This window comes from Delphinapterus leucas, chromosome 12, assembly GCF_059928025.1.
Source record: "Delphinapterus leucas isolate spDelLeu-1000000601 "Yukka" chromosome 12, BTC_Dleu_Yukka2, whole genome shotgun sequence".
Classification (NCBI taxonomy): Eukaryota; Metazoa; Chordata; class Mammalia; order Artiodactyla; family Monodontidae; genus Delphinapterus; species Delphinapterus leucas.
In genome coordinates, this window is record NC_143140.1 from 39,718,599 (window position 1) to 39,741,110 (window position 22,512).

Consider the following 22,512-nt stretch of genomic DNA (forward strand, 5'->3'; position numbering starts at 1 on the left):
AAAGAATGAACCCCAGCTGTACAACCACGAACTATGATAATATCAATAACTCAAAATTCACTTTTCCAAAGAACTTGTTACAGAACTCTATCAATACTTACATCAATATTAATAACTGCAAATAGCATTTAATATTGAAATAATACTAAGAGATATGTATATGCCATCTCCAATATTCCCGAGTATTTTCCTATTAACATCTTTTCTATTTTAGCAAAGACTTTTAAAATCAGAACTCACTTCAAAAACTCAATTCAAAAGATTTTCTTTAGAATAGTGAGAATTAAAAAAGCAAAACAGAAAAAAAAATAGCAGTAAAAATAATAATTCTCTGAATTAAGACCCAGCCTCCAAGCATCATTTTATTAATTACTTGAAACATCTATATATAACAAGACATAGATGAAAATCTATTTACTGATCAGGTATACACTCTAATAAAACTCTGATATATGGAAACAGATAATTCCCTAAATTAATTCTCCTCTGGGGGTGGGGGAAACCTAGATTTTTTTCTACATTCCTGATACTCCATGTGATTTTCAAATTCTTAATTTCAATAATAACAACAATAACAAAAATAATCACAGCTACCATGTAACGAGTATTTATTAAATGCTACTTATCATCTCACACATGGTATCTCATTTAAGGCTTATACCAATTCTATAATCTACACATTCTTTTTATCCTGAGAGAACCCAGCAAAAAAAGCCTCTAGGGGATTCAACTACCTGAACTCTCACTACCAAAATGTGGGAAAGGAAAGACTTCTGATTTCAGTCTCTGCCCTTTCTACAACAATATGCCACCTCTCTTAATCCTTCATCAAATATGTTACTCATCCAGTATTAAAACTGGGCTGACATTATTTTAAATTTATATCAGATAATGAATATAATGCCAGTAACTGAGAGCAAAACTGAACTTTTCATGTGACGGTAAGAGTAATTCATCATTTTGAATAACATAAGCAAATGGTGGCATAGAAAGGAATTAAAATAATGTTTCCTTTGTGTGATATAAAAAACGTATAAAGACACAATTCTTTATTAAACAAGTAGTATAAAACAGTCCAATTACTTCTAGATCAGTCTGTTTTTCAAAGCTTACTCTTTCAATCACAGAAACTAGTCAAAAATATTTTTCTAAATCAGTAAGTCATTCAGTATATAGATAAAATTTCTAATGTTTTGAAGTTTATTATATTTTCATCAAAGAACTCATAGAAATATATAATGCTGTACAAATGTAAACAGTTATTACTAGATTAACCATATAATTTATCATTCAAACCTATATACTTTTTGAAGAAGAGACACTACTAATTATTACAATGTAACAACAGGTTTAACCAGAACTGTCCCAGTAACCAGGACTTGTGGACACCCAAACTACTGCCCTAGACTCTTCTACTATTCATTACACCCACAGTCCTCCTACAACTACGTAGTGGAAAGATACACATGTCTACTATGTAAAACCATTTGGCTACATATTTGACCACTGTAGCACAATATTAAAGAAATACTTTCTTTGCCAGCCACCCATATTTTAAAAGGCTATTTCATTAAGATAATTCACATTAAGATAAAACTGCAATTACTTCAACTATACCTCATCCTGAAGTTCATCACCACTTTTAACAGAAGCAAGCATATCGTATAAAGTACAGCAAAGATCTTCTATTCTTGTTGCTTCAGCCATTTCATTTAAAGTTGCATTTAAGTACTTCTCAACTTCACACCACAAAAAGGAGTCGTTTGCTTTTTCCACAGGCTTGAGGTCCGGGGCGGAATGCTCCTGAAAATGGTCAGTCAGAAACTTCTTGTAATCCAAACTTATAGTTTTCTGGGATTCACCATTTATTGGCAGCTCGTCTACGTGGTCCAAATCATGCATGTCAAAGGAAAATGCTAAATTTTTACCAAATAAAACTCTATCACCGTATTCATCTGTTGTCATCTGGACGAGAGCAGTAAGACTGTCTTTACAAAAACGAGAAGTAATTCGATTAGTAGCATTACAAGCTGCAGTGGCAGATGATGAGGGAAAGGGACCAAACATCTGTTTGATAGCCTTTGTCTCCTTGTGACCAACAGAGTCCTTCAAGTGAAATGTCTTGAAGAGAAATGCAGCCGCACTTTCAATTGCTTCTTTCCCATTATCCGTTCCAACTATTCAGACAAAAGAAACAGCATTAGCTCAAATGGATCATGGCTGAAGCTTCCATTTTCAAAGAAACTACTACAAATCCTCCTCTGAGTAAATCCAACAGTGAAAACACACTGACATTTTGCTATAGATGGATAAAGATAGCCAATTCAGGAAAAGGAAAATCCCTTTAAGTCCATTCCCAAATTCCCAAAGAATTGTATTAGGTAAATAACCCATTATCAGTGTTATAGCAAAGTAATTACCTACAACAACCCCTGACCTCTTTCTAAAAACAATTTGGAGCATTAGCTAAATCTTATTTAAAACCAAATTTTAAAAACTGATTTGATGAGCTAGTTAAATAAGTAAGGTGCAAAAGAAGTCTGAATTATAGACTTTTGGAGCTGGAAGGAAGCCTCACAAATCCCTAACTTCCTTTCCACGTACTATACACTTGAGATGGCAAGAAATAAATTTACATAGTTTTCATTCAAAAATATTTAATACATAAATCAACTACACTTCCATAAAAAATAAAGTTTTAAAAACAGTTAATACCTTTTCTACAAGGGTAGAAAGGTCAAGGATGAACATAAAAAGAATCTTTTAAAATAAAGTCAGCCATATTACACATTTTCTTTTAAATTCTGCTCTTGAGAAGAGGCCAGAAGTAAATTCTTACTAAAGTAAGAGGAAGTAAAAAGGAGCAGCCCCTAATTTCTTTAAGGCATTAATATCTCATATCTGATTCCCTCAAATAAAAGAAGAACCTGTATATGTGTCATAGAATTCAAAGAATATTCTAAGAGCAGAAAAAAGGAAATTCAATCTTGAAAAGGTCCCAAAAGTCAATGGAACTTAACCTAAAGTAATATTGGTAAAGTTAGCAATAATATAATTAACACCATCATCTTCCTGAAACCATGGCTCCAATCACATTAATCACAAATCTTGAGCAGCTTACGATATAGTTCAGAAATTCAACCCAAACTCCTATACTTTGTTTTCAAGTCATGCCAGGAACTGACCCCATTCTTTTTTTCCAGTTTTACTGGCTATTATACATTTCCTGCTCCAGCCAACAAGAATTTCTTAATATCCAAAACTCAGGTCCTGTTCTATTCTATGCCTATTTCCTATGCCTTTATTTTAATCTTCCCCAAGGCCTCTGATTATTCAAATACTACCCATGTTTCAGAATCCAGCTCAATTGCCTCTTTCAAAGTGAGGATAATACTGTGTACCTTCCTGTATTCCCTCACTGTTACCTAGCCAAAAATAGGTGTCTCAGCAGAGATTTAAACTGTTGAATTGAAGTGAACCCAGGCCTCAACGACACCAAACTAGTGTTCCTACATTATACCACATTGCCTGAGTAACTTTTTATTATTACTTTTTATTGTTTTATTTCATTTGATGTTTACAAATGTGTGTGTAGAAGACTAACAGTTTATGTAAGTGAAGATAAGCAATTTTACGATGTATGTCGTTATTTAATTCTTTAAGTATGAAGTCTACTTTTACGATTATAAAGAATTTATAAAACACCATCTGATATATAATTATTCTTTTAGTATTTAGGAGAATAAATGACAAAAATCTTCTAGAAATTAACTAATGCTTTTGAATTAATTAATTGAATAGGATTTGTGTATATTTTACTTATTCAGTCTACATATGAGGTTTGGAGAACTTAGGTTTTGGATAACTTAGGGATTGTAATAACTCTACAGATAATTCAACAGGTTTGGGACTACCGAAGTCTGACCAAAACTGGAATTCACAATTACAAACTCATTCTTTATCTAACATTGTAAATGTTACTCTTTGGTAAAGATAGTATCATTTTTGCAACTTGGGATTTTCCTTAAACAACTTACTAAGAACTTTTACATTAAATTATCTCAATTCTTCCTAACAAAATTATCTCCATCTTTTAGATGCTAAAATAGAGACTCAGAATTAAATTTGGGAGAGATCAAATAGCTATTTAGTTATTAAACAAGATTCAAAGAAATCTTCTAACTCCTAAAAAAAGTTCTTTCTACTACACTACACTTCTAGAAAGTAGATTTATCTCTAATTCTCATTTAATAAACAAACAAATAAATAATCACCACTGTAGGAAATAAATAAATTTGAGAATAGTCAATTTATTACCAAAAGTGGAATTAACTTAAATACCTATCATTAGGTCACTGGTTAAATTATGTTACAGCCATACATTACATTCATTAAACATAATGCTGTGGATCCATATATCTTGCCGTAAAATAACCTCCACAATACATTAAGTGAGAAAAAAAATGTAAGTTATGAGTTCACTTCTGAAGAAAAAAAATAACTGCAGCTTCATAAAACATCTACAAAGATCAAAACCAATTTTCTCAAGGTTTCAAATCTTTAATTTGAGCCCTTCTGTAATCTACAAAATTTCAAAAATAACAAATACTTTAAACTCTTAAGTCTTGCTCGGTAAGGGTGGTTCATTCAGGTGAATATCCTTGCCTAACTACTAATTTTTCTGCACAACCTACTCCATCCCATCTCTGCGCTGGGCTGCTAAGAACGGACACGTGTCCACACCACAAAGGGGTTTCTCAAAACTGAATCTCTGCAGCGCGCTACTTGAGAGTCTGGGAGTTCCAGTTTTTCAGAAGCATTAGCAAACAGCATTTGTTGCCACTGCTAAGATTAAATGATTATTAGTCTGAAACTCTTCGGTCAATTACACCACTGACTGTGCTAATCTTTCTGAGAGGAATAGGGATTTTAGGAAATTCGTTTTGTCCTCAAAATAAAGTCTCAGTAAAGAATAAAATATTCATTAAATAATCAATTGACTAAAGTTTGAAACTTAAGATCTCCAAACCTTTAAGGAAGCTAGTCTAGTTACCTACCACTTGAACATCTAATTTTCTATACATAAAACACTGGTGCTATAGCCCAGAAAACTGGCTCTATGCACCTAGCACTTCAACTGCAATACATTTAAAGAGATATGCTTAAAAGGTCACTAGAATACTTTTTTTGTTTTTTGCGGTACGTGGGCCTCTCACTGTTGCGGCCTCTCCCGTTGCGAAGCACAGGCTCCGACGCGCAGGCTCAGCAGCCATGGCTCACGGGCCCAGCCACTCCGCAGCATGTGGGATCTTCCCGGACCAGGGCACGAACCCGTGTCCCCTGCATCGGCAGGCGGACTCCCAACCACCGCGCCACCAGAGAAGCCCTATAATACTTTCTATTGATAATAAATTATCATTGCCCTGCCTGCTTTACAGTTATACTGAGAACAAATGAGATGTATGTGAAATGTAAAAGTGTAAATATATAATTAGTAACTGATTACTGTAACATAAAACAAATTTGTAAAATTAGAGTTGAGTAGTGACAATCAAATCATCCTCAATACACAATTTACTTATGTATTTTTCTTTTGATTACAAAATATTAAGAATTAAAAGGTTGTAAATTATAACTTTTTAGTTGCCTACCTTTATAGTTGAGGAATTCTTCAAAAAGGATGAGTAGGAAATTTTAATTGAAAAATGAATAAAAATATCCATCAACTGTTTACATCCTTAATTGCTAAATATTCAATTTAGAAGTTGTCAACAAATGAGTTCCTTGACCAATTAATTCTTCAATGTGTAGGAGAAAGTATTTTACAAATTTATTTTTTCATGTTATGGCCAAACTTTAAATGTCCATTTTATCCCTGACACTTGATCTGTAACTGTAAATACCAATATATTATAACCCTGCATCACATTATTAACTTAAACTCATTCCATTTGTTAAAAATACCAGCAAGGCAGGCAAGTGGCTATAAACATTTTATATTTGAATACAGATTAGCTAACTGATAGTTATGACGATTTATTTTACAAGTATGTAAAATACTTGTACCAGCAACTTTCCTAGGACAGCATTACATATAAAAAAGTACAAACCCTGCTCACCTTTTGGTAAATTTACATCTAGGTATCTGATGATTTTTAATACTTTTGAAAATGGCATTTTTGAAAAATTGCTGCTCGTAAGTAGAAGTAAAATTGATTTTTATACTGACCTTGCTAAATTCATTTTCTAACAATACAGTCATTTGACTAATGGCAGTTTTTTTCAATCTTTATACTCTTTCTTTCTTTTTCTTGCTTTATTACATTAGCAAGTACAGTGAGAAACAGAAGCGATGATAGGCATTCTTCTCTAATTCACCATCTCAAAAGAGAATATTTTTCAACGCTGTAACATTAAATATAACGTTTGATCTAGGGTTTTTTATAGATACCCTTTAGCAAATTAAGGAAGTTCCTTTTCCATTCCTAGTTAGCTAAGTATTTTTTTTAATCGCAACTGGATTTTAGATATTCATAAAATGCTTTTTCTTCATCTACTAAATAATCATATGGCTTTTAAACCTTTATTGCTTTACATGAAATCACACTATTTTTCCCATTTAATAATTTAATAATTAACATTTCGTGCACTCACATGCACTTGCGCCCTCTCTCTCACATGTATTTCTTTAACTGATCCATTTGACAGTATATTGCAGTCTTCATGACACTGAGATTTAGGATATCTTACATAGCCACACCACCTATCTCACCTAAGATCTTACCTAATATTACCTAATGATACCCAACACATATTCACATTTCTACAATGGCCCCAAATATATCTTTATACTTTCTTTCCGGTTCAGGATTAAATCAAGGATAGTATATTACATTTGATTATTATATGCCTGTAACCTCCCTTAATCAACAATACCCTCCTTTTTAAATGACATTGAATGACCTTGCCCAGTAAAGCCAAAAAGGCACATAGATTTCTTTGTCTGAAGGTTTTTAATTACAGATTCAATTTCTTTAATAGTCATATATTCAGATTTTCTATTTCCTCTTTTGTCCATTTTAGTCATTTTTGTCATCTTGGTCCTTTGAATCTGTCAAAAGCTTTGCTCATTGTCTCATCTTCTTCTTCTCCATCTGGCCTCCTCTTCCAGAATGGACAGTCACCTTTAGGAAAAAGTGGCCCAAACCAGGGTCATGCTTTTGGGGTTTATTCCTGCTTCTAGATCTTGGCCCCATAATTCTTCACTGCTTTGGTAGTATGCTGATGCAGTCAAACAAATTTTATGTTTTATAGTTTTTCTAGTTATTCTCAGCAGAGAGTTGTTCCAAATTACCTTGTCTGCCAATCTATGAGAAGTAGAACTCAACTTTTTTGGAATCCACAATTTTCAAGATAGCTATTTTTCACAAATACTTCTGCAAAACCTCCTGCCATATCCCATACACAACAGGCCTTTATTATTCTAAATGCCTACGCTTGCTTCCATAGGCAGAATTGCCAGATCCTGCTAATACCTTCTTATTTTATTATCTTATTTATAATTTTTATTCTTATTTAATTTATCTTATTTATTACCTTCTTATTATCTTTTTCCAGTCATTACTTTATAAACTGCTTTCCACTCTCAGTTTTGATTCCTCACTTTTTTATAGTAAAATGTTATTTCCTTGACAACTCAAAAAACATAATGAATTCCCAAATTCCCTAAATCACACTTTGTAAGCTACTCCTGTCCTACCTTTTGGTTCATGCTTTTCTCAAAGATAAAGTTATTAAAAGTAAAATGTATAAAAACACCAAAATCCAAATAAAGCAGGGGTTATAAATTAAAGAAGGCAAAACAAACGTGTCTGTCTATGGCAAAATAACTTGAACACTGAAAAAAAAAAAAAAAACTAGTTCAGTTCTGGCTGAGTCCTGATCTGTATTGAGGATCCAGAGTAAAATTATTAGATCATTCTGTTTGGCCTTAGGAGAGAGATTCACGTACAAAACTGACTAGGGAAATGCTGGGTCTTTCTACTGATCTTTCCACCATTCTTGACTCCCATCCTACTTTCTATGTACTCTGTGAAAATCTTAGCCTCCTGAAATGATCATTTAAAACTCTAAATAACAGAAATACATGCCTAATACATAATGCATTTTACTGACTGTCATTCTCAATCTTGACCTCTTTATTTTCAAAAATGTTTTTACTTAGAGCACATAAAATATACTGTCAAACTTTCATTACGAGCAGAATATAGGTTAATATGACTATGCTTATCCTTCAAAATCCATGGAGGAGATAGCTATACCTACAATGAGTAATTAAATAAACTAAGATTAAGTGCCAAGAATACTATTTTTAAATAATTTATAGTATTTTCTCCCTCAAGCTAAGTTTTATTACTAAAATACTCTTTGTGGGGAGAATGAAATTGTAAAAAGGTATAAGAATATATCAAATATAAATCTGAGAGAAAAATACGTACTTTAAAATTACAAAAATTTTTAAAAAGCTACCACTTGTAAGACATTGTCAGCATCAGATGTAGTAGAGACCACGGTTGACTTTTAGTTGGATTCTCAATACTTCATTTACTTATTGAACATCTGTGTATCCCTTGCACCACATTAGGCACTGGAGTACAAAGACACTGTGATTCCTAGAATCCCTGTATCATCAAGGCATTCACAGTCCATGAGGGAGAGGACAGAGGTAAATATCAAATAATGAAAAAGTACTCTAAAAAATATAGAATAGATGCCATTCTAATGGAACACTGTCTACTAACACTGGAAAGGAATAACAAAGGACATGGATGAAGCCTAAGCCATTTCTTCAGAGATGAGAAGCATTTTACCAGATAATCACAATGGGGAAAGTTATGCTAACACATAATGACAGAGAGACTGCTTAGGAAAGTTAAGATAGTAAACATTATATATGTTAGGAACAAAGGTTGCATGTGACAGAATGGCAAGGAGATGAAAAGGTAAATTATTTCAATTCCTAAAGGAACTTTTCCTTTCCCATTCTAAGGAATTTGGTCTAAAGAGCAAGCTGGGAATAAAAATGAGCTTTGCTTCTTATAACAATCAGTCTAAAAAAAAAAAGTTAAGTCTAGTGACTGTGAAGAAGTTGAATAAGAAAGGAAGGGTGAGGCGATAGGCTACTGCAGTAGTTCAGACATGCTATGGTAAAAGCCTAAGCTAGGGCAAATATGTAGAGGGAGTCAATCTGAGAATAGCTGAAAAGTAGACTTGGACAGAACATGATCTCTAACTACAAGGAAAGGAAAGATTTTAGGATTTCCATCATGTTTCCATTTCAGAAATTTGGTCTAGGCCTACCTGTGCCACAAATCAACCACGGGGTTCACTTAACCTTCAAGGGCCCTGTTTCTTCACATACAACATGAAGGGATTGGACAAAATGTTCCCTGATGTCCCCTCCAGCTTAAAATACCTATTACTCTGACTGGTCAATACACATGTACCTCATACTACTATGCTCAACTGAAATATAAGTGATTGTTCTTTTTACTTTATTCTCTTGCTCCACGTTTTTAACACAATTACACCAAAATTACCTGTGCTAAAAGAATGATATAAGAGAAAACACAAAGACATTTTTTCCATAAGACTAATCATTTCAATGCTGCTAGTTTTAATTACATTTCCAGTATCAGCAGTATTTTCATTCAGACAGAGTGGATGACTACTAGTCAACTACTAGTTTCACTAATAGTTTTTCAACTTAAACACACCATTAAAAAGTAGATATAACAGAGCATTTTCCTAAATACAACCCTAAGATTTTGTCTGTCATGAAAATATTCTTTTGAGACATTACATCTCAAAATAATCAATTCCTTAAACACGTCAGTCAATAGATTAGTTCCTGAGTGTGACTCAGATGCTTTGCTAACAGGCAAAACTCCTAGAATTATGTTTAATGATCGGCTATTTAAAACAATAAGTTTTGAGTTTTCAGAGATATTTGGGGAAAGTAGTCTAAAGAATAACTTATTTTTTAATAACCTTAATTTCCACATCATTTAATAAAGAAATATTTAGTCATGGTACTGAATAAGCTCAATATTTTATGCTATTTTTGCTAAATATTCTGAGGTATTTTCATAATAAAATTAAAGGAAGGATATTACAGTTTTTGAAAACTGCTTAAGTCAGACCACCCCCCTGACAAATAATTCTAACATCTTAGAAATGAAGACAGTGAAGCCCAGAAGGGTTAAGGTCCTACTCAAGGTAATCTAGGTAGATTGGAGACTTTGCATTTTTGCTACTATTTTCTAATGAACCTAACTGCCTCAGTATTCTTAAAACATAAAGTCTATGTCAAATGCTGTCACAAATCACATCAGTGTGCTCTATTTTCCCTAGGCTTAGTAAGTAATCTCAATTCTTACCAAAGCCCTTGAACTTCAAAAGATCATCTAACTGCAAAAACATACATGACATTCATTTTGTACTTTCACAACTTAAATTATGGGGGCATTAAATTCAATATTATACTATACTACAAACCAATGATAATTAAATAATACGTCAAAATATTTGAATAATAAATTCAAAGATTTGATGATCATAAATAAAAAGTCTTCAAGTATACAAGATATAATAGAAACACCTTACAAAGTTGGTGAAGGGAAGAAAACTGCCAACCAGCACATGGTGAAGTTAGGATCTAAATTTTCCTTCTACTAAGAAATCACCTGAGAAAACTTTTTCATTTATTTATCAAGTGAAATTTTATTAAGACCCTAAAATATACCAAACACTATTCTAAGCACTGGGGATGGAGTGTGTTGAACAAGAAAATTAAGATCCTATTCTCATGAAACTTACATCCCAGTAGCAAAACACAGGCAATAAACAAACAAGCAAAATATCAGATAATAAATGTTATGGAGAAAATGTTACCGAGGGTTACAAGATAAAGAATGACTAGGTAACCGCTTAAGATTAGATGATCAGCGAAGGCCTCATTAAGGAAATAATTTTCAGGTGAGCTCAGAATAACAAGAAAGGGTCTACACACTCTAAGATTAGGACAGAAGAACATTCTCAGCACAGGAAACAGCATGAACAACGATCCCCAAATAGGCACCAACCTGGTGAGTTTGCAGAAGTAAGAAAAGGCCATGTGTCTGAAGCACAGTTAGTGAAAGCAAGGATGACTCAAGGTCAGAGAGAAAGGTGAAGGCCAGATCATACAGAGCCAAAGTTATCAGTCTGAACTTTTTATAGGTAGAAACCTGAATTTGAAGTTAGAACTACAGTAGTGTTAACTATGCCTTTTAATTATCAGAGTCTGGAATGGGACAATGAATTTCCATGAACAAACTCAGATGTTTTACCAAAGAGTCACATGATTTGTTTTACTCTGTCTTCAATTTTGGGAAACTAACCTGTGTTAAGCACAGAGTGTTACAATCTCTAACTACAATTTCCCTCAAATGTAATCAAATGATGTAAATATTAGTGTGCAACAGGAATTGAAGAAAAGTTCAGCTTCAGTACTGGCCCTCACTGTGCGTTAGGTGGGCATCTTAAGGTTCCTTCCAACTACATAAAATTTTTAATTTACCCTAATCCTTATTTCAATAAAGACAGTGGTTTAAAACTCTAAATTCCTATAAATCCCTCAAGTTGACTGTATTATAATTACTAGTTTACTTTTGCCTCCCTGAATCCTAAGCTCCTTGACAGATAAGGCTGTCTTGTAATTATGAATACTTCCCTGGAAATGTTTACCTTTCACTCTATAGTATATAGTTTAAAAGGCAACTATTTTTGAACTTTAGTGGTTTAAAAAAAATAACAAAACTATACCTATTTGTTTTGCAGCCTGCAATATATCTTTTAAGTCTTCATTTACACTTTGCATTTCACTCTTCTCCAGCTTTTCATTCAAAAATTTTACGATCTTCATCCATGTCAGGTCCAAACTTACAGTTTGTTCATGAAGTTTAGACCGCTTCAACTGAAACAGACAGAATAATACAGAAACATACTGATTAAAGGTTTTCTCAAATCTATCATTTATTACATATATTTTGCATTACATTAGACAACTTGGCACTACCTACAAGAATTCAAAATTGTATCTACTCACATCCAAATGTACAGCTACCAGAAGGAGCTTTATTTAACTGTGATTTAAAAGAATCTCATTTGTTTAAAGATATGTTTTAAAAAAGCTTTTTTACAGTTTAATCACAATGAATACTCATTATGAAATAACTTTCATACGGCAAAGTAAAAAGCAAAATGTCCAACATCCAGATAACAATTGGTAACACCCCACATACCTCTTTTCCATTTTCCTGCTCGTTTTTTTTTTTTTTTTTTTTTTTTTTATTTATTTGTTTGTTTTGGGCTGTGTTGGGTCTTCGTTTCTGTGTGAGGGCTTTCTCTAGTTACGGCAAGCGGGGGCCACTCTTCATCGTGGTGCGTGGGCCCCTCACTATCACAGCCTCTCTTGTTGCGGAGCACAGGCTCCAGATGCGCAGGCTCAGCAGTTGTGGCTCACGGGCCCAGTTGCTCCGCGGCATGTGGGATCTTCCCAGACCAGGCCTCAAACCTGTGTCCCCTGCATTGGCAGGCAGATTCTCAACCACTGTGCCACCAGGGAAGCCCCCTCCTGCTCGTTTTTAACATAGCTTAAACCATACTGCATATAAGAACTTTATGTGATGCTTTTTGATGAAAGGCATTTAAAGAAAATAAGACTCCTATGACAGGTTCAATATATTCAAATCAGTATTGCTTTCCTAAGTCTGATCCTAGAACAAGTTAGGCATCCAGGAGATTCTTATCTATACACACACTTTCCTTGAGACTATAAATCTTTCCATTCTCAAGAACTGACACAGAAAGCAATAAAAATTTTACTTCATATCATTGGACTTGATCCATTGATTAAACTTCATGACATCTTGTGACCAAATGAAAAGTAGCAGGTCTGACAGAAAACTGTAATTTTCCTCTTGGTTCTATTGACAATATTCCTATTACTTTCATAATTCACTATTACTTCCCTGCCTCAGTTTTCTAAACTGAAATGGAGCTAATTAATCTGGGTTTAAGGGGAGGAAAACAGGCAAATGTAGAGATGAAATAAGACTGGCCCTAAGTTGAATTAAGTTGTTATAATGGGTCATAGGTACACAAAGCTTCACGTTACTTTTCTCTCTTTTGTATATGTTGAATATTTCCCAAGATAAAAAATTACATTAAAATAAGGCTCATTATATCTGCCACTTTCTTCCCTCAGAGGGGGAAAATGTGTTTAAAAGCCTACAAAAATAAATTAAATGACATGGGATGAGCATGTCGTCCTTATAACTTTCAAATTTTAAAATCTCCTGTTGCATCTCTTATATAAAATAACTTATAGGGCTTCCCTGGTGGCGCAGTGGTTGAGAGTCCGCCTGCCGATGCAGGGGACGCAGGTTTGTGCCCCAGTCCGGGAGGATCCCACATGCCGTGGAGCGGCTGGGCCCGTAAGCCATGGCCGCTGAGCCTGCGCGTCCAGAGCCTGTGCTCCGTAACGGGAGAGGCCACAACAGTAAGAGGCCCGCGTACCGCAAAAAAATAATAAATAAATAAATAAAAAATAACTTGTAAAGGGCCTTGGTTAGGCGATGAGAGGAAATAATTCAAGTTTAAGATAGCAATATTAATTAACTGTATAGAATATATCCTTATTTTAATTGCTGTGAAAATGCAAAATAGCTCCCATCATAAAGAAGGTTAACTGTTTTGTGTGTAGCAAAATTCTGTATCATCATTAGAGGAAAAATCTACCTAAAGACTGTTACAAATCTTTTTTTCCTAGTATCAATCTTTCAGTGAAGCTATTAATTGTAAAACTGCATAAGGGCTTTAAGCAATAAAATTCCAACCTACTAGGAAACAACGTTAATATTCTACAAGAGTCAAATAAGGAGTCAGAAAAGGGACTGCTGTTTTTCAAAAAACAGCATAGGGCCAGTTCCTTCATATACTATATTAAATGGCTCATTCCTTCATATGCACAGTTCATGGACCTTTAAGGCCTATTACATCCACAACCAATTATAAGGACAAGACAGAAGTGAATTATGAGACCAGCTACAGAGTTTAAGAGATTAATATTCACATTTGATAAGAATTTGACCAGAGATCTGAAAACTTACTCAGATGATCTAGAGGTAAATTACCGGATTAAATTACAAAATTAATTGAGGCAGGTATCTTAGGAACAGAAAAGTTAACAAAGGATTCAATATCATAGTTCTATTTGTTCTCTTTCACAATAAACTTATAAGTGCTTAAGATAAGTATTCCCACAGCAAACATCAATATGCACATTCTCCTTCTTGGTATAATACCAAAAAAGGTAAAACTTTCAATTTTTAAAAATGCACACAAGGACTTCGCTGGTGGTCCAGTGATTAAGAATCAGCCTTCTAATGCAGGAGACGCGGGTTAGATACCTGGTCAGGGGAACTAAGATCCTGCATGCTGTGGGGCAACTGAGCCTGCGCAACACAACTAGAGAGCCCCAGGCACCAAACTACTGAGCCTGTGTGCCACAACGAGAGAAGCCTGTGCACCACAACAAAGACCCAATGCAGCCAAAAACAAACAAAAAAAAGCACACAGAATTGAGAAAAAGAATGCCAAATATTTGCCCGTATCTTATGTTTATAATGGTTTTCATCTAAAAAGTTTACCTGTAAGTCAGTCACTTCTTCATTATAATTATCTTGCTTGGTGACATTTGAAAAGGAGCGCAAGGCTCCTGTGAGACGAGGTAAAGCCATCTATTATTCAATCAGCGATCCATACAACGAGAAACCTGAAACTGAAACAAAACAAGATGATATTTATCTGTAGAGAGGAGGTGGGAGAGGTAATCAAATTCAACAAATTAGCCTGTATAAGAAAAAAAGAAACTAATTAGTTAAAAAGCAATTGCTACCAATGTTGAAAAATTCTCCTGACACATTTTCTACCCAAGTAGTTTATTTAATAATTCATTGGCTTATAGGTGAAAAAGAAACAGACAAAAAAAACCCCACTTGTTTGTGGGTACTACCATAACATTCCTTCAAATGAATTCTACCAATTCCTAAGTACAGGTGTCAAATACTGTATTACTACAGCCAATAATATTGAGAGAGATAAAAGCACCTGCCCATCTTTTCTCCAATTTCATTTTACACTCACTGATTTCATTTCACATTATCCCTTACTTTCAGTCTCACTGACTTTTTCTCTTCTTAAAGTATCAAGCATGTTTCCACCTACTTGCATTTGCATTACTTGGAATGTTCTTCTGATCCTCATACAGCTGACTCCTTGACACAAATGTCTTGGCTTAAAAGATGCCTCCTGAGATGGGGCCTTTTTTGACCACTCAATCTTAGACAGGGCAGCTACCCAGTTTCTGTCTATCATAGTACAACATTTCAATTATTTTTATAGGCACTAATTAATATTTGACATTCTCTTATTTATTTACTTATTTATATATTGTCTTACCCCAAAAGAGTAAGCTTCATGACAAAAAAGACCTTCATTTCACTGATCTCCCCTAACAAACAAAACAGTACTAAAATATTTTTGGCACTCATTAACTATTTGGTTAATAATAAAAGGAAGAAAAATGGAGAAAAGGAGACCATGGTAACAGGGAGACTGAAGAATGAGAAAAGAATTAGAGCAGCTGAGGAAGGGGAGAATTCCCAGGGAAAGAAAGAAGTCAGGTAATCTGACCTAATCTTGTTTATATGCTAACAACTAAACAACTAATCTTTTGGCAAATAGACTAATTATATTTACTATGAGGGGAGTCCTCATCTATGGAATACTCTTAGAGGGTTATCCTGGTTTAAGATAGCTTATTACAACAAAACTACAATGTTTATAAGGCATGACTGCCTGGAGAATGTCACATAAACTATGTAAGTCCCTAGGACAGTTCTCAAATAGGGATGACTCTGCCCCTGTTGGGACATTTGGCAATATCTGGTGACACTTTGGGACATCATATCTGGGGGGTTGGGAGGGTACTACTGTTTTCTGGTGGGTACAGGCCAGTGATGCTGCTAAACATACTATAAGGCACAGGACAGCCTCCTCACAACAAAGAATTATCTAGCCCCAAATGTCAATAGTGCAGAGCTTATAAAAACCTACTCTAGTCTAAAATAGAGATGTTTTATAACCCAAACACTTCTCACAGTGTGAAATGACCAACAAAACTCAATTAAGAGACCTCACTAATTGTTTGGGCCAAAGAGCATGTGTCTATTCTGAGACTGAAAGAAAGAACAACTAGGGGGACATATAGGATGTCTCAGACCACTCCCTGTTTCTGCTCTTCTTGATTGCATATACCCTTTGAAGTTATTACAAAGCTTAATACTTGGAAAAATCTCTGGCTCCTATATTAGTGTAATTAGATATAAAATAACTGTATGAAATGTTTAACAAAATAAGAGAGAATTTAAAAATAATGAATAATAATAAAATGACTAGGCAAATTTGAAAATATAACTTTTAAAAATAAAAATACATACTTGTTAAATTAAAAACAATCAATATATAAGTTAAACAATAGATTAAATACAGTGAAAAGTGGTGACCTGAGAGATCTGAAGAAATAACCCAGTATGCTGTTACAACTAGACAAAGTATACATTAAGTAGATCAAAGAGAAACAAGTCCAAATATATCGATACTCACAATAAATGTAAATGAATTAATCTTGACACCCAAAAGATTGACAGACTGAATTACTAAACAGCAATCAAGTAAACACTAGAGCTATACCTAAAATAGGACAGAGAAAGGTTGAAAGTTAAGAGATAGAATAAGATCCTCCTATAAATAATAACCAAAAGTAGCTGGTAAATAATAACCAAATAAATAATAATAATATTTGGTTAAATAATAACCAAAAGTAGCTGGTGGCTATATCAATAGTATCAGATCAGACAAAATAGACTCTAAAAACGAAAGGTATTATTAGGGATGGGGGGGAAAAAAGAAAAAACACTTCTCTACATAATAATAAAAGATACAGCTCACTAAGAAGGTATAAAACTTTTGAATTTGCATGCCCTGATGGAATAGCCTCAAAATAATTAAAACAAATAGACCTCCAAAAGAAAGTAACAAGTCCAACATCAAAGTGAAAGTTCGATAATTGATTAACTATTGATAGGTCAAATCAACAAAAATTCAACAAAAAATAGGGAACTTGAGCCGTGAAATTAGTAAATTTAACCTAACATATATGAAAATATATATTCTTTTCAAGTACACTTGTAACAATTTTAAATGGTCTATGTATACGAGGCCATAAAGTAAATCTCAACAAATTTCAAAAAATAAGTATCATATAGATCAGGGGTCAACAAACTTTGCAGAAAGAGAGTAAATACTTAGGTTTGGCAGGCCACACGCAGTCTCTGCTGTATAATCTTTGCTTTCTTTTTTTTTTTCTTTAAAAAAACAAAACAAACAAACAAAAAAAAACACCATTCTTGGGCTCAGGGTGACCAAATTAGTCTGCTGACCCCTGATATAGCTCATATTTTCTGAGCAAAATACAATTAGATTAGAAATCAGAAACACAAAAGATTAAAAAACATAGATGATTGCATTACAAATCTGTAAGGAAATGGTATGAGAATGGCTGGGGCAAGAAACGGATGGATTATCCACACCACACTGAAGAACTTTAATCAGAAAAGTAAAATGATCCAATTTGCAAATAAACTCCCTAGCTAGCTGACTTCAAATTTCAAGTATCCATTGGGAATGAATTTAGGAGAGCATTTCTGGAAATGAGATGATTCCGAGAACCACATCTGGATTTTTCTAACACTAGATAACATACTTTCTGGAGCATCTGAAAGAAGAAATGAAAGTAGGAGTCAGTGGACAGCAAAGAGACTCTCAAACTTTAGTGTGCATCAAAGTCACCGGAGGGCTTCTCAAATTGCTAAGCCCCACCACCCTATTCTTCACCTCCAAGTTTCTGATTCAGCAGATCAGATGGCACTGTGATGGGGCACAAAAATTTTATATTTCCAACACATTCTCCAGTGATGCAGCAGGTCAAGGACCATACTTTGAGAACCAGTTTTAGAGATAGTATCTTTTATTCTGAAGTCACCATTCAATTTTGTCTCAAATCAATAGTAACCAAGGAGTTTCCGTCTACACTAAGAATTCAGTGGCTTGAGTTAGGCTGCACAATCTGCTTCCCAGCAGTCTTTCTCAGCAAGGTCTTACTGAAAGTGAACTGAATGACTTTTTTCTCAATTCTCCTACAGATGGAACATAGCTAATATCATCCATTGAGAAGTAAAGCATACAATGTATGCCTTAGGGCACTGGAGTTTAAATTCTCTATCTAGATTGAGAGAATTCTATTCAAAGACAAGAACACTATTCATGATGACTGACATTAAGTCAGAAGTCTTTAAAGAAAGGTCTTGACACTAAACTGAACAGTATTCTGCCTCAGAACCTACTTTTTAACCTCACACGTTAGTGCTTTCAAAATGTAGAATCAGAACAAGAGACATGGGATATATGGGCTATTCTGCCTCAGGCAAGGTCTTATGAATTAACAAGTATTTGGGACCACTACTTTCATCATTTTGACATATCTCACAGTAATCTGAATGTCCTGTCCCTCTCTTTAAAAAGCAGGCAGTAAGACTTCATTGATTTTTACTCTAATTCACAAACCTAACAAACCCTAACAAAACAAGATACCGCTCACACTGAAACTCTAAGAAGAGATCTAACAATGGGGCCTGGTAATGAGGTCACACTGTTATACACTGCACGAACAGGAAACTCTAAAGCTTCCTGAGGGCTCATCAAAATCATCAGTATGAATTATACTTGTCAAAAAATGAAGTAAAGCACATTACTCAGTTTTCTAATTTGGTTTTATCTATTTTCTTCCTCCAGTTAAATGACCAACACTGTAAAATGTAACAGCTCATTTCCTCACAGTCACCTATAAATCATTTATTCACAAATACTTGAGTATCTCCTATCTAGTAGGAACCGTGCTAGGCACTGAGTATAAATAAGGCTTACAGAACTCTATTCTTCAAAACTCATTGTATTCTGTACCAGTAAAAAGATCACCAACATTTAAGGGTATCTGAAATGTATAAAGGTCAAAATGAGAAAGCCAATTTTAAATCTTTGGTTATTCATTTAATCAGCAAATATCTATAGATCACCCACAATATATTAGATACACTGCAAGGATCTAGAGATTAAAAGAATAAAATTTTTGGTATGACTGCAGCTGCCCTAAATAACAAGTTTACGGTATTGTTGAAAAGAAAGAAAAATAGTTGCAATAATTGTGTAGATATAACTGCAGGAAGACAAGGGAGAAAACACCTAAGAGGGTGAGAAGGAAGGTAGATAAGAAGAAAGGAAATTGAGATTTAAAGGACTTGAATGAGCTGACCTGGTGGGGAAGAAAAGGTTATTCCAAGGCAGAGATATAAAGAAGAAAACTAAAATAACAGATTACTGCTTAAAAAATCCCTATATAATAGTGCATTTGGAGACTCATGAAAAAAGACTAAAGATGTAAGCAGAGATCCAACAACATGTCTCAATTTAAGCATTTTTTATCCTGATAAAAAATTTAACATATTGTACAGAAATGACTCAAATATAAGTGTAGTGAACAGATGAAAGGTGGGGTCAAATTGAAGACAAGCAAACCAGTTGGAAAGTTTTTTCAAGAAACCAGGTGAGAGACAGAGGATACAATTGAGGCAGGGAAAGGCAGAAAAGGATGGATCTGAGAGATACTTATATTGGGGAGATAGAATAAATTCACGGGACAGGATGTGAAGATCAAGGGGAAAAGGGCAGGACACCTATATTTCTGGTTCAGGAGAAGCAGAACAGCAGAGTGTATGGGTACAGAGGGCATACTGGAAGATGAAAGATGATTAATTCTGCTTTGGAAAGTTTTGATCATGGGCCATCAAGTGGGATAAACAGTTTGGGGCTTCCTATCACAGGTCTGGGCTGGAAGTACAGAATTTAGTGTTATCACTTCAACGTAGTTAAAATCATGGATGAACATATTCCTTTAAGTCAAATTATTTATATATATAAACCTGTGGACCCTCTCCCTAAGAAAATAGACATATACACATATAAACATTTTGTAATTCATTTCAGAGGCTGCAAGAATGTCATGAAACCTATCCATGTACCCTGAAAAACCTCTTGAGAGTAGACAGTACAAGGCCAAGGACAGAGTCCTAAGAGATCAGCAAAGAGCTGTCATATAAAGAAAGTGGTATCACATGAAAAAAGAAAGTTTCAAATGTCATGCTACAGAGTCCAGTGTACTTAGCCACTCTCAAGTCTTAGATGACTTTAGTACACATAGTTTCAAAAAAAACGGTCAGTGAAAGAAAATTTCAGTGGGTGAAAGATAAATGGAGGGCTTCTCTGGTGGCACAATGGTTAAGAATCCGCCTGCCAACGCAGGGGACATGGGTTCGAGCCCTGGTCCGGGAAGATCCCCCATGCTGCACAGCAACTAAGCCCATGCACCACAACTACTGAGCCTGCACTCTAGAGCCCGCGAGCCACAACTACTGAAGCCCGCACACCTAGAGCCCGTGCTCCACAGCAAGAGAAGCCACTGCAATGAGAAGCCCGTGCACCACAAGAAGAGTAGCCCCTGCTCGCCACAACTAGAGAAAGCCCGTGCACAGCAACAAAGACCCAACGCAGCCAAAAATAAAAATAAATTTATTTAAAGAAAAGATAAACAGAAAGGGAGGAAACGGGGAAAAAAAATGGGTACTAGCTACTCTTTCAAGGAACTTGGTTGAAAAGAAAAGAAGAGGCAAGAAATAGCGAAATGCATGCGGTTGAGAGTTTTTAGAAATACAGGAGAGAGTTGAGCACAATTCTATAATCAGAGTAGAGCCAATAGAGAAAGAGAGAGGTTGAATAACCAGAAGAAAGACTATGACTTAGGGGAGTAGGGTCCCTGAGAATGCAGGAGAGAGAATCATGGTTCTAGCGATAAGACTTGGATGGAAGGATGAACATGGAGGGATGGATGAGTCAAAGTGCAGATATGTTTCTAATATGGGAAGCAGAAGGTGAATGGGGGAGAAAAAATATGGTAAAAGAGAGTTCCACCAAAATGACTCCTATTTTCTTTGAGATCTGCCAAGACTATTCAAAAGAAGATGAGATGGAATTTTTAAAGACAGAGGCAAAAGTTTGACCTTACCACCAAAAATGAGAGGAAATTGATTAATAAACCATAAAAGGATTTTTCAGGTGGCAAATGAATGCTCATCTCATACCGGAAACCATAAATTTAGAATGGCAACAACCTGGCAAAGGAATGAAGGTTGGTATTATAGAGGGTTAAGGCTTTATAACACAGGGACAGTAGGAGGACAGTGGAGCCTAAATGGTGCAAATGATTAAGTGCTGGATTTGAGATCCAAAGGAAAGGAAAAAACATTCACCTAGGAGGTCTTAAAGATACAACGTCATAATGTTTATGGTTAAAATTTCTGATATATAAGACACAGTGAATGCTCATCAAGATAAACTGGCCTGCAAAGCAATTGTTACCACAGTAATTTCTATTCCACATTTAGCGTGGCCTACTAAATGACAATTGCACACATAAAAAGATGCCTCAGAACAAATACAATTGCTAAAAGACTGAAACCCTAAAAGTCAATTTTTTCCTGTTGGCCTGAAGTACCCCCCACTATGGTTATCTGAATGAATCTTTACAGTGATTAGATATATGTACAGATAAAAAGGAACTGTCTTGAAGAAGTTAACTGCCCTTTTTAACATTCAAATAGGGAAGATAAAAATTTAACAGTAATGCATTTCCCTTTGTGAAATGATATTAACCAATAATGAGTAAGTTACAATTCTAGTACACATTATTTTGAAGTATCACATAAAAAATTGTAAGATTTATTCTTCATATTCCAAACCTGTGTTTCTCAAGTCTAAAAAGGGTCTAACAGATTGATAGCAACTTTAGGAAAATATAATTACAGTATTTTTAATTATAAAAAATTAACAAAAACTCCAGAAGAGACAAACCATATTTCCTAGTGAGTATAAAGCCAAGCAATTACTTGTTGGTGATCATGGATACCAGGTAATTATTAGGAAGAAAAAAAAAAAGTAAAAGGGATATAATGTAGGTAAGGAATAAAAACACTGAAAAGACAGAGTAGCCTATGAATGGAGTAAAAATTAGAATTTAAAATTTCAATACTTAAAATAAAATTATATGCCCACAAACCGTATCGTTAAAAAAAGTAAGCTAAAATATTTATATTTTAATTCACCAGTTTAAAAAATCGAGCTGTGGGCTTCACTGGTTGGGAATCTGCCTGCCAGTGCAGGCAACACGGGTTCGAGCCC

At 34.6% G+C, this 22,512-nt stretch overlaps 1 protein-coding gene across 2 annotated transcripts in view; it reads right to left on the reverse strand.

The window, feature by feature from the left end:
• The window catches only part of ASCC3 (activating signal cointegrator 1 complex subunit 3), a 337,466-nt gene that overhangs the window by 295,593 nt on the left and 19,361 nt on the right, over positions 1–22,512 (reverse strand). For both annotated transcript variants that reach the window (XM_089921889.1, XM_022553310.3), the window contains exons 2-4: positions 14,754–14,884; positions 11,866–12,016; positions 1,618–2,177 (exon numbers count right to left, since the gene is read on the reverse strand). In XM_089921889.1, the coding sequence (XP_089778015.1) occupies positions 1,618–2,177; positions 11,866–12,016; positions 14,754–14,843 (801 nt within the window). In that variant the 5' untranslated portion in view covers positions 14,844–14,884. The remainder of the gene's footprint in view (positions 1–1,617; positions 2,178–11,865; positions 12,017–14,753; positions 14,885–22,512) is intronic.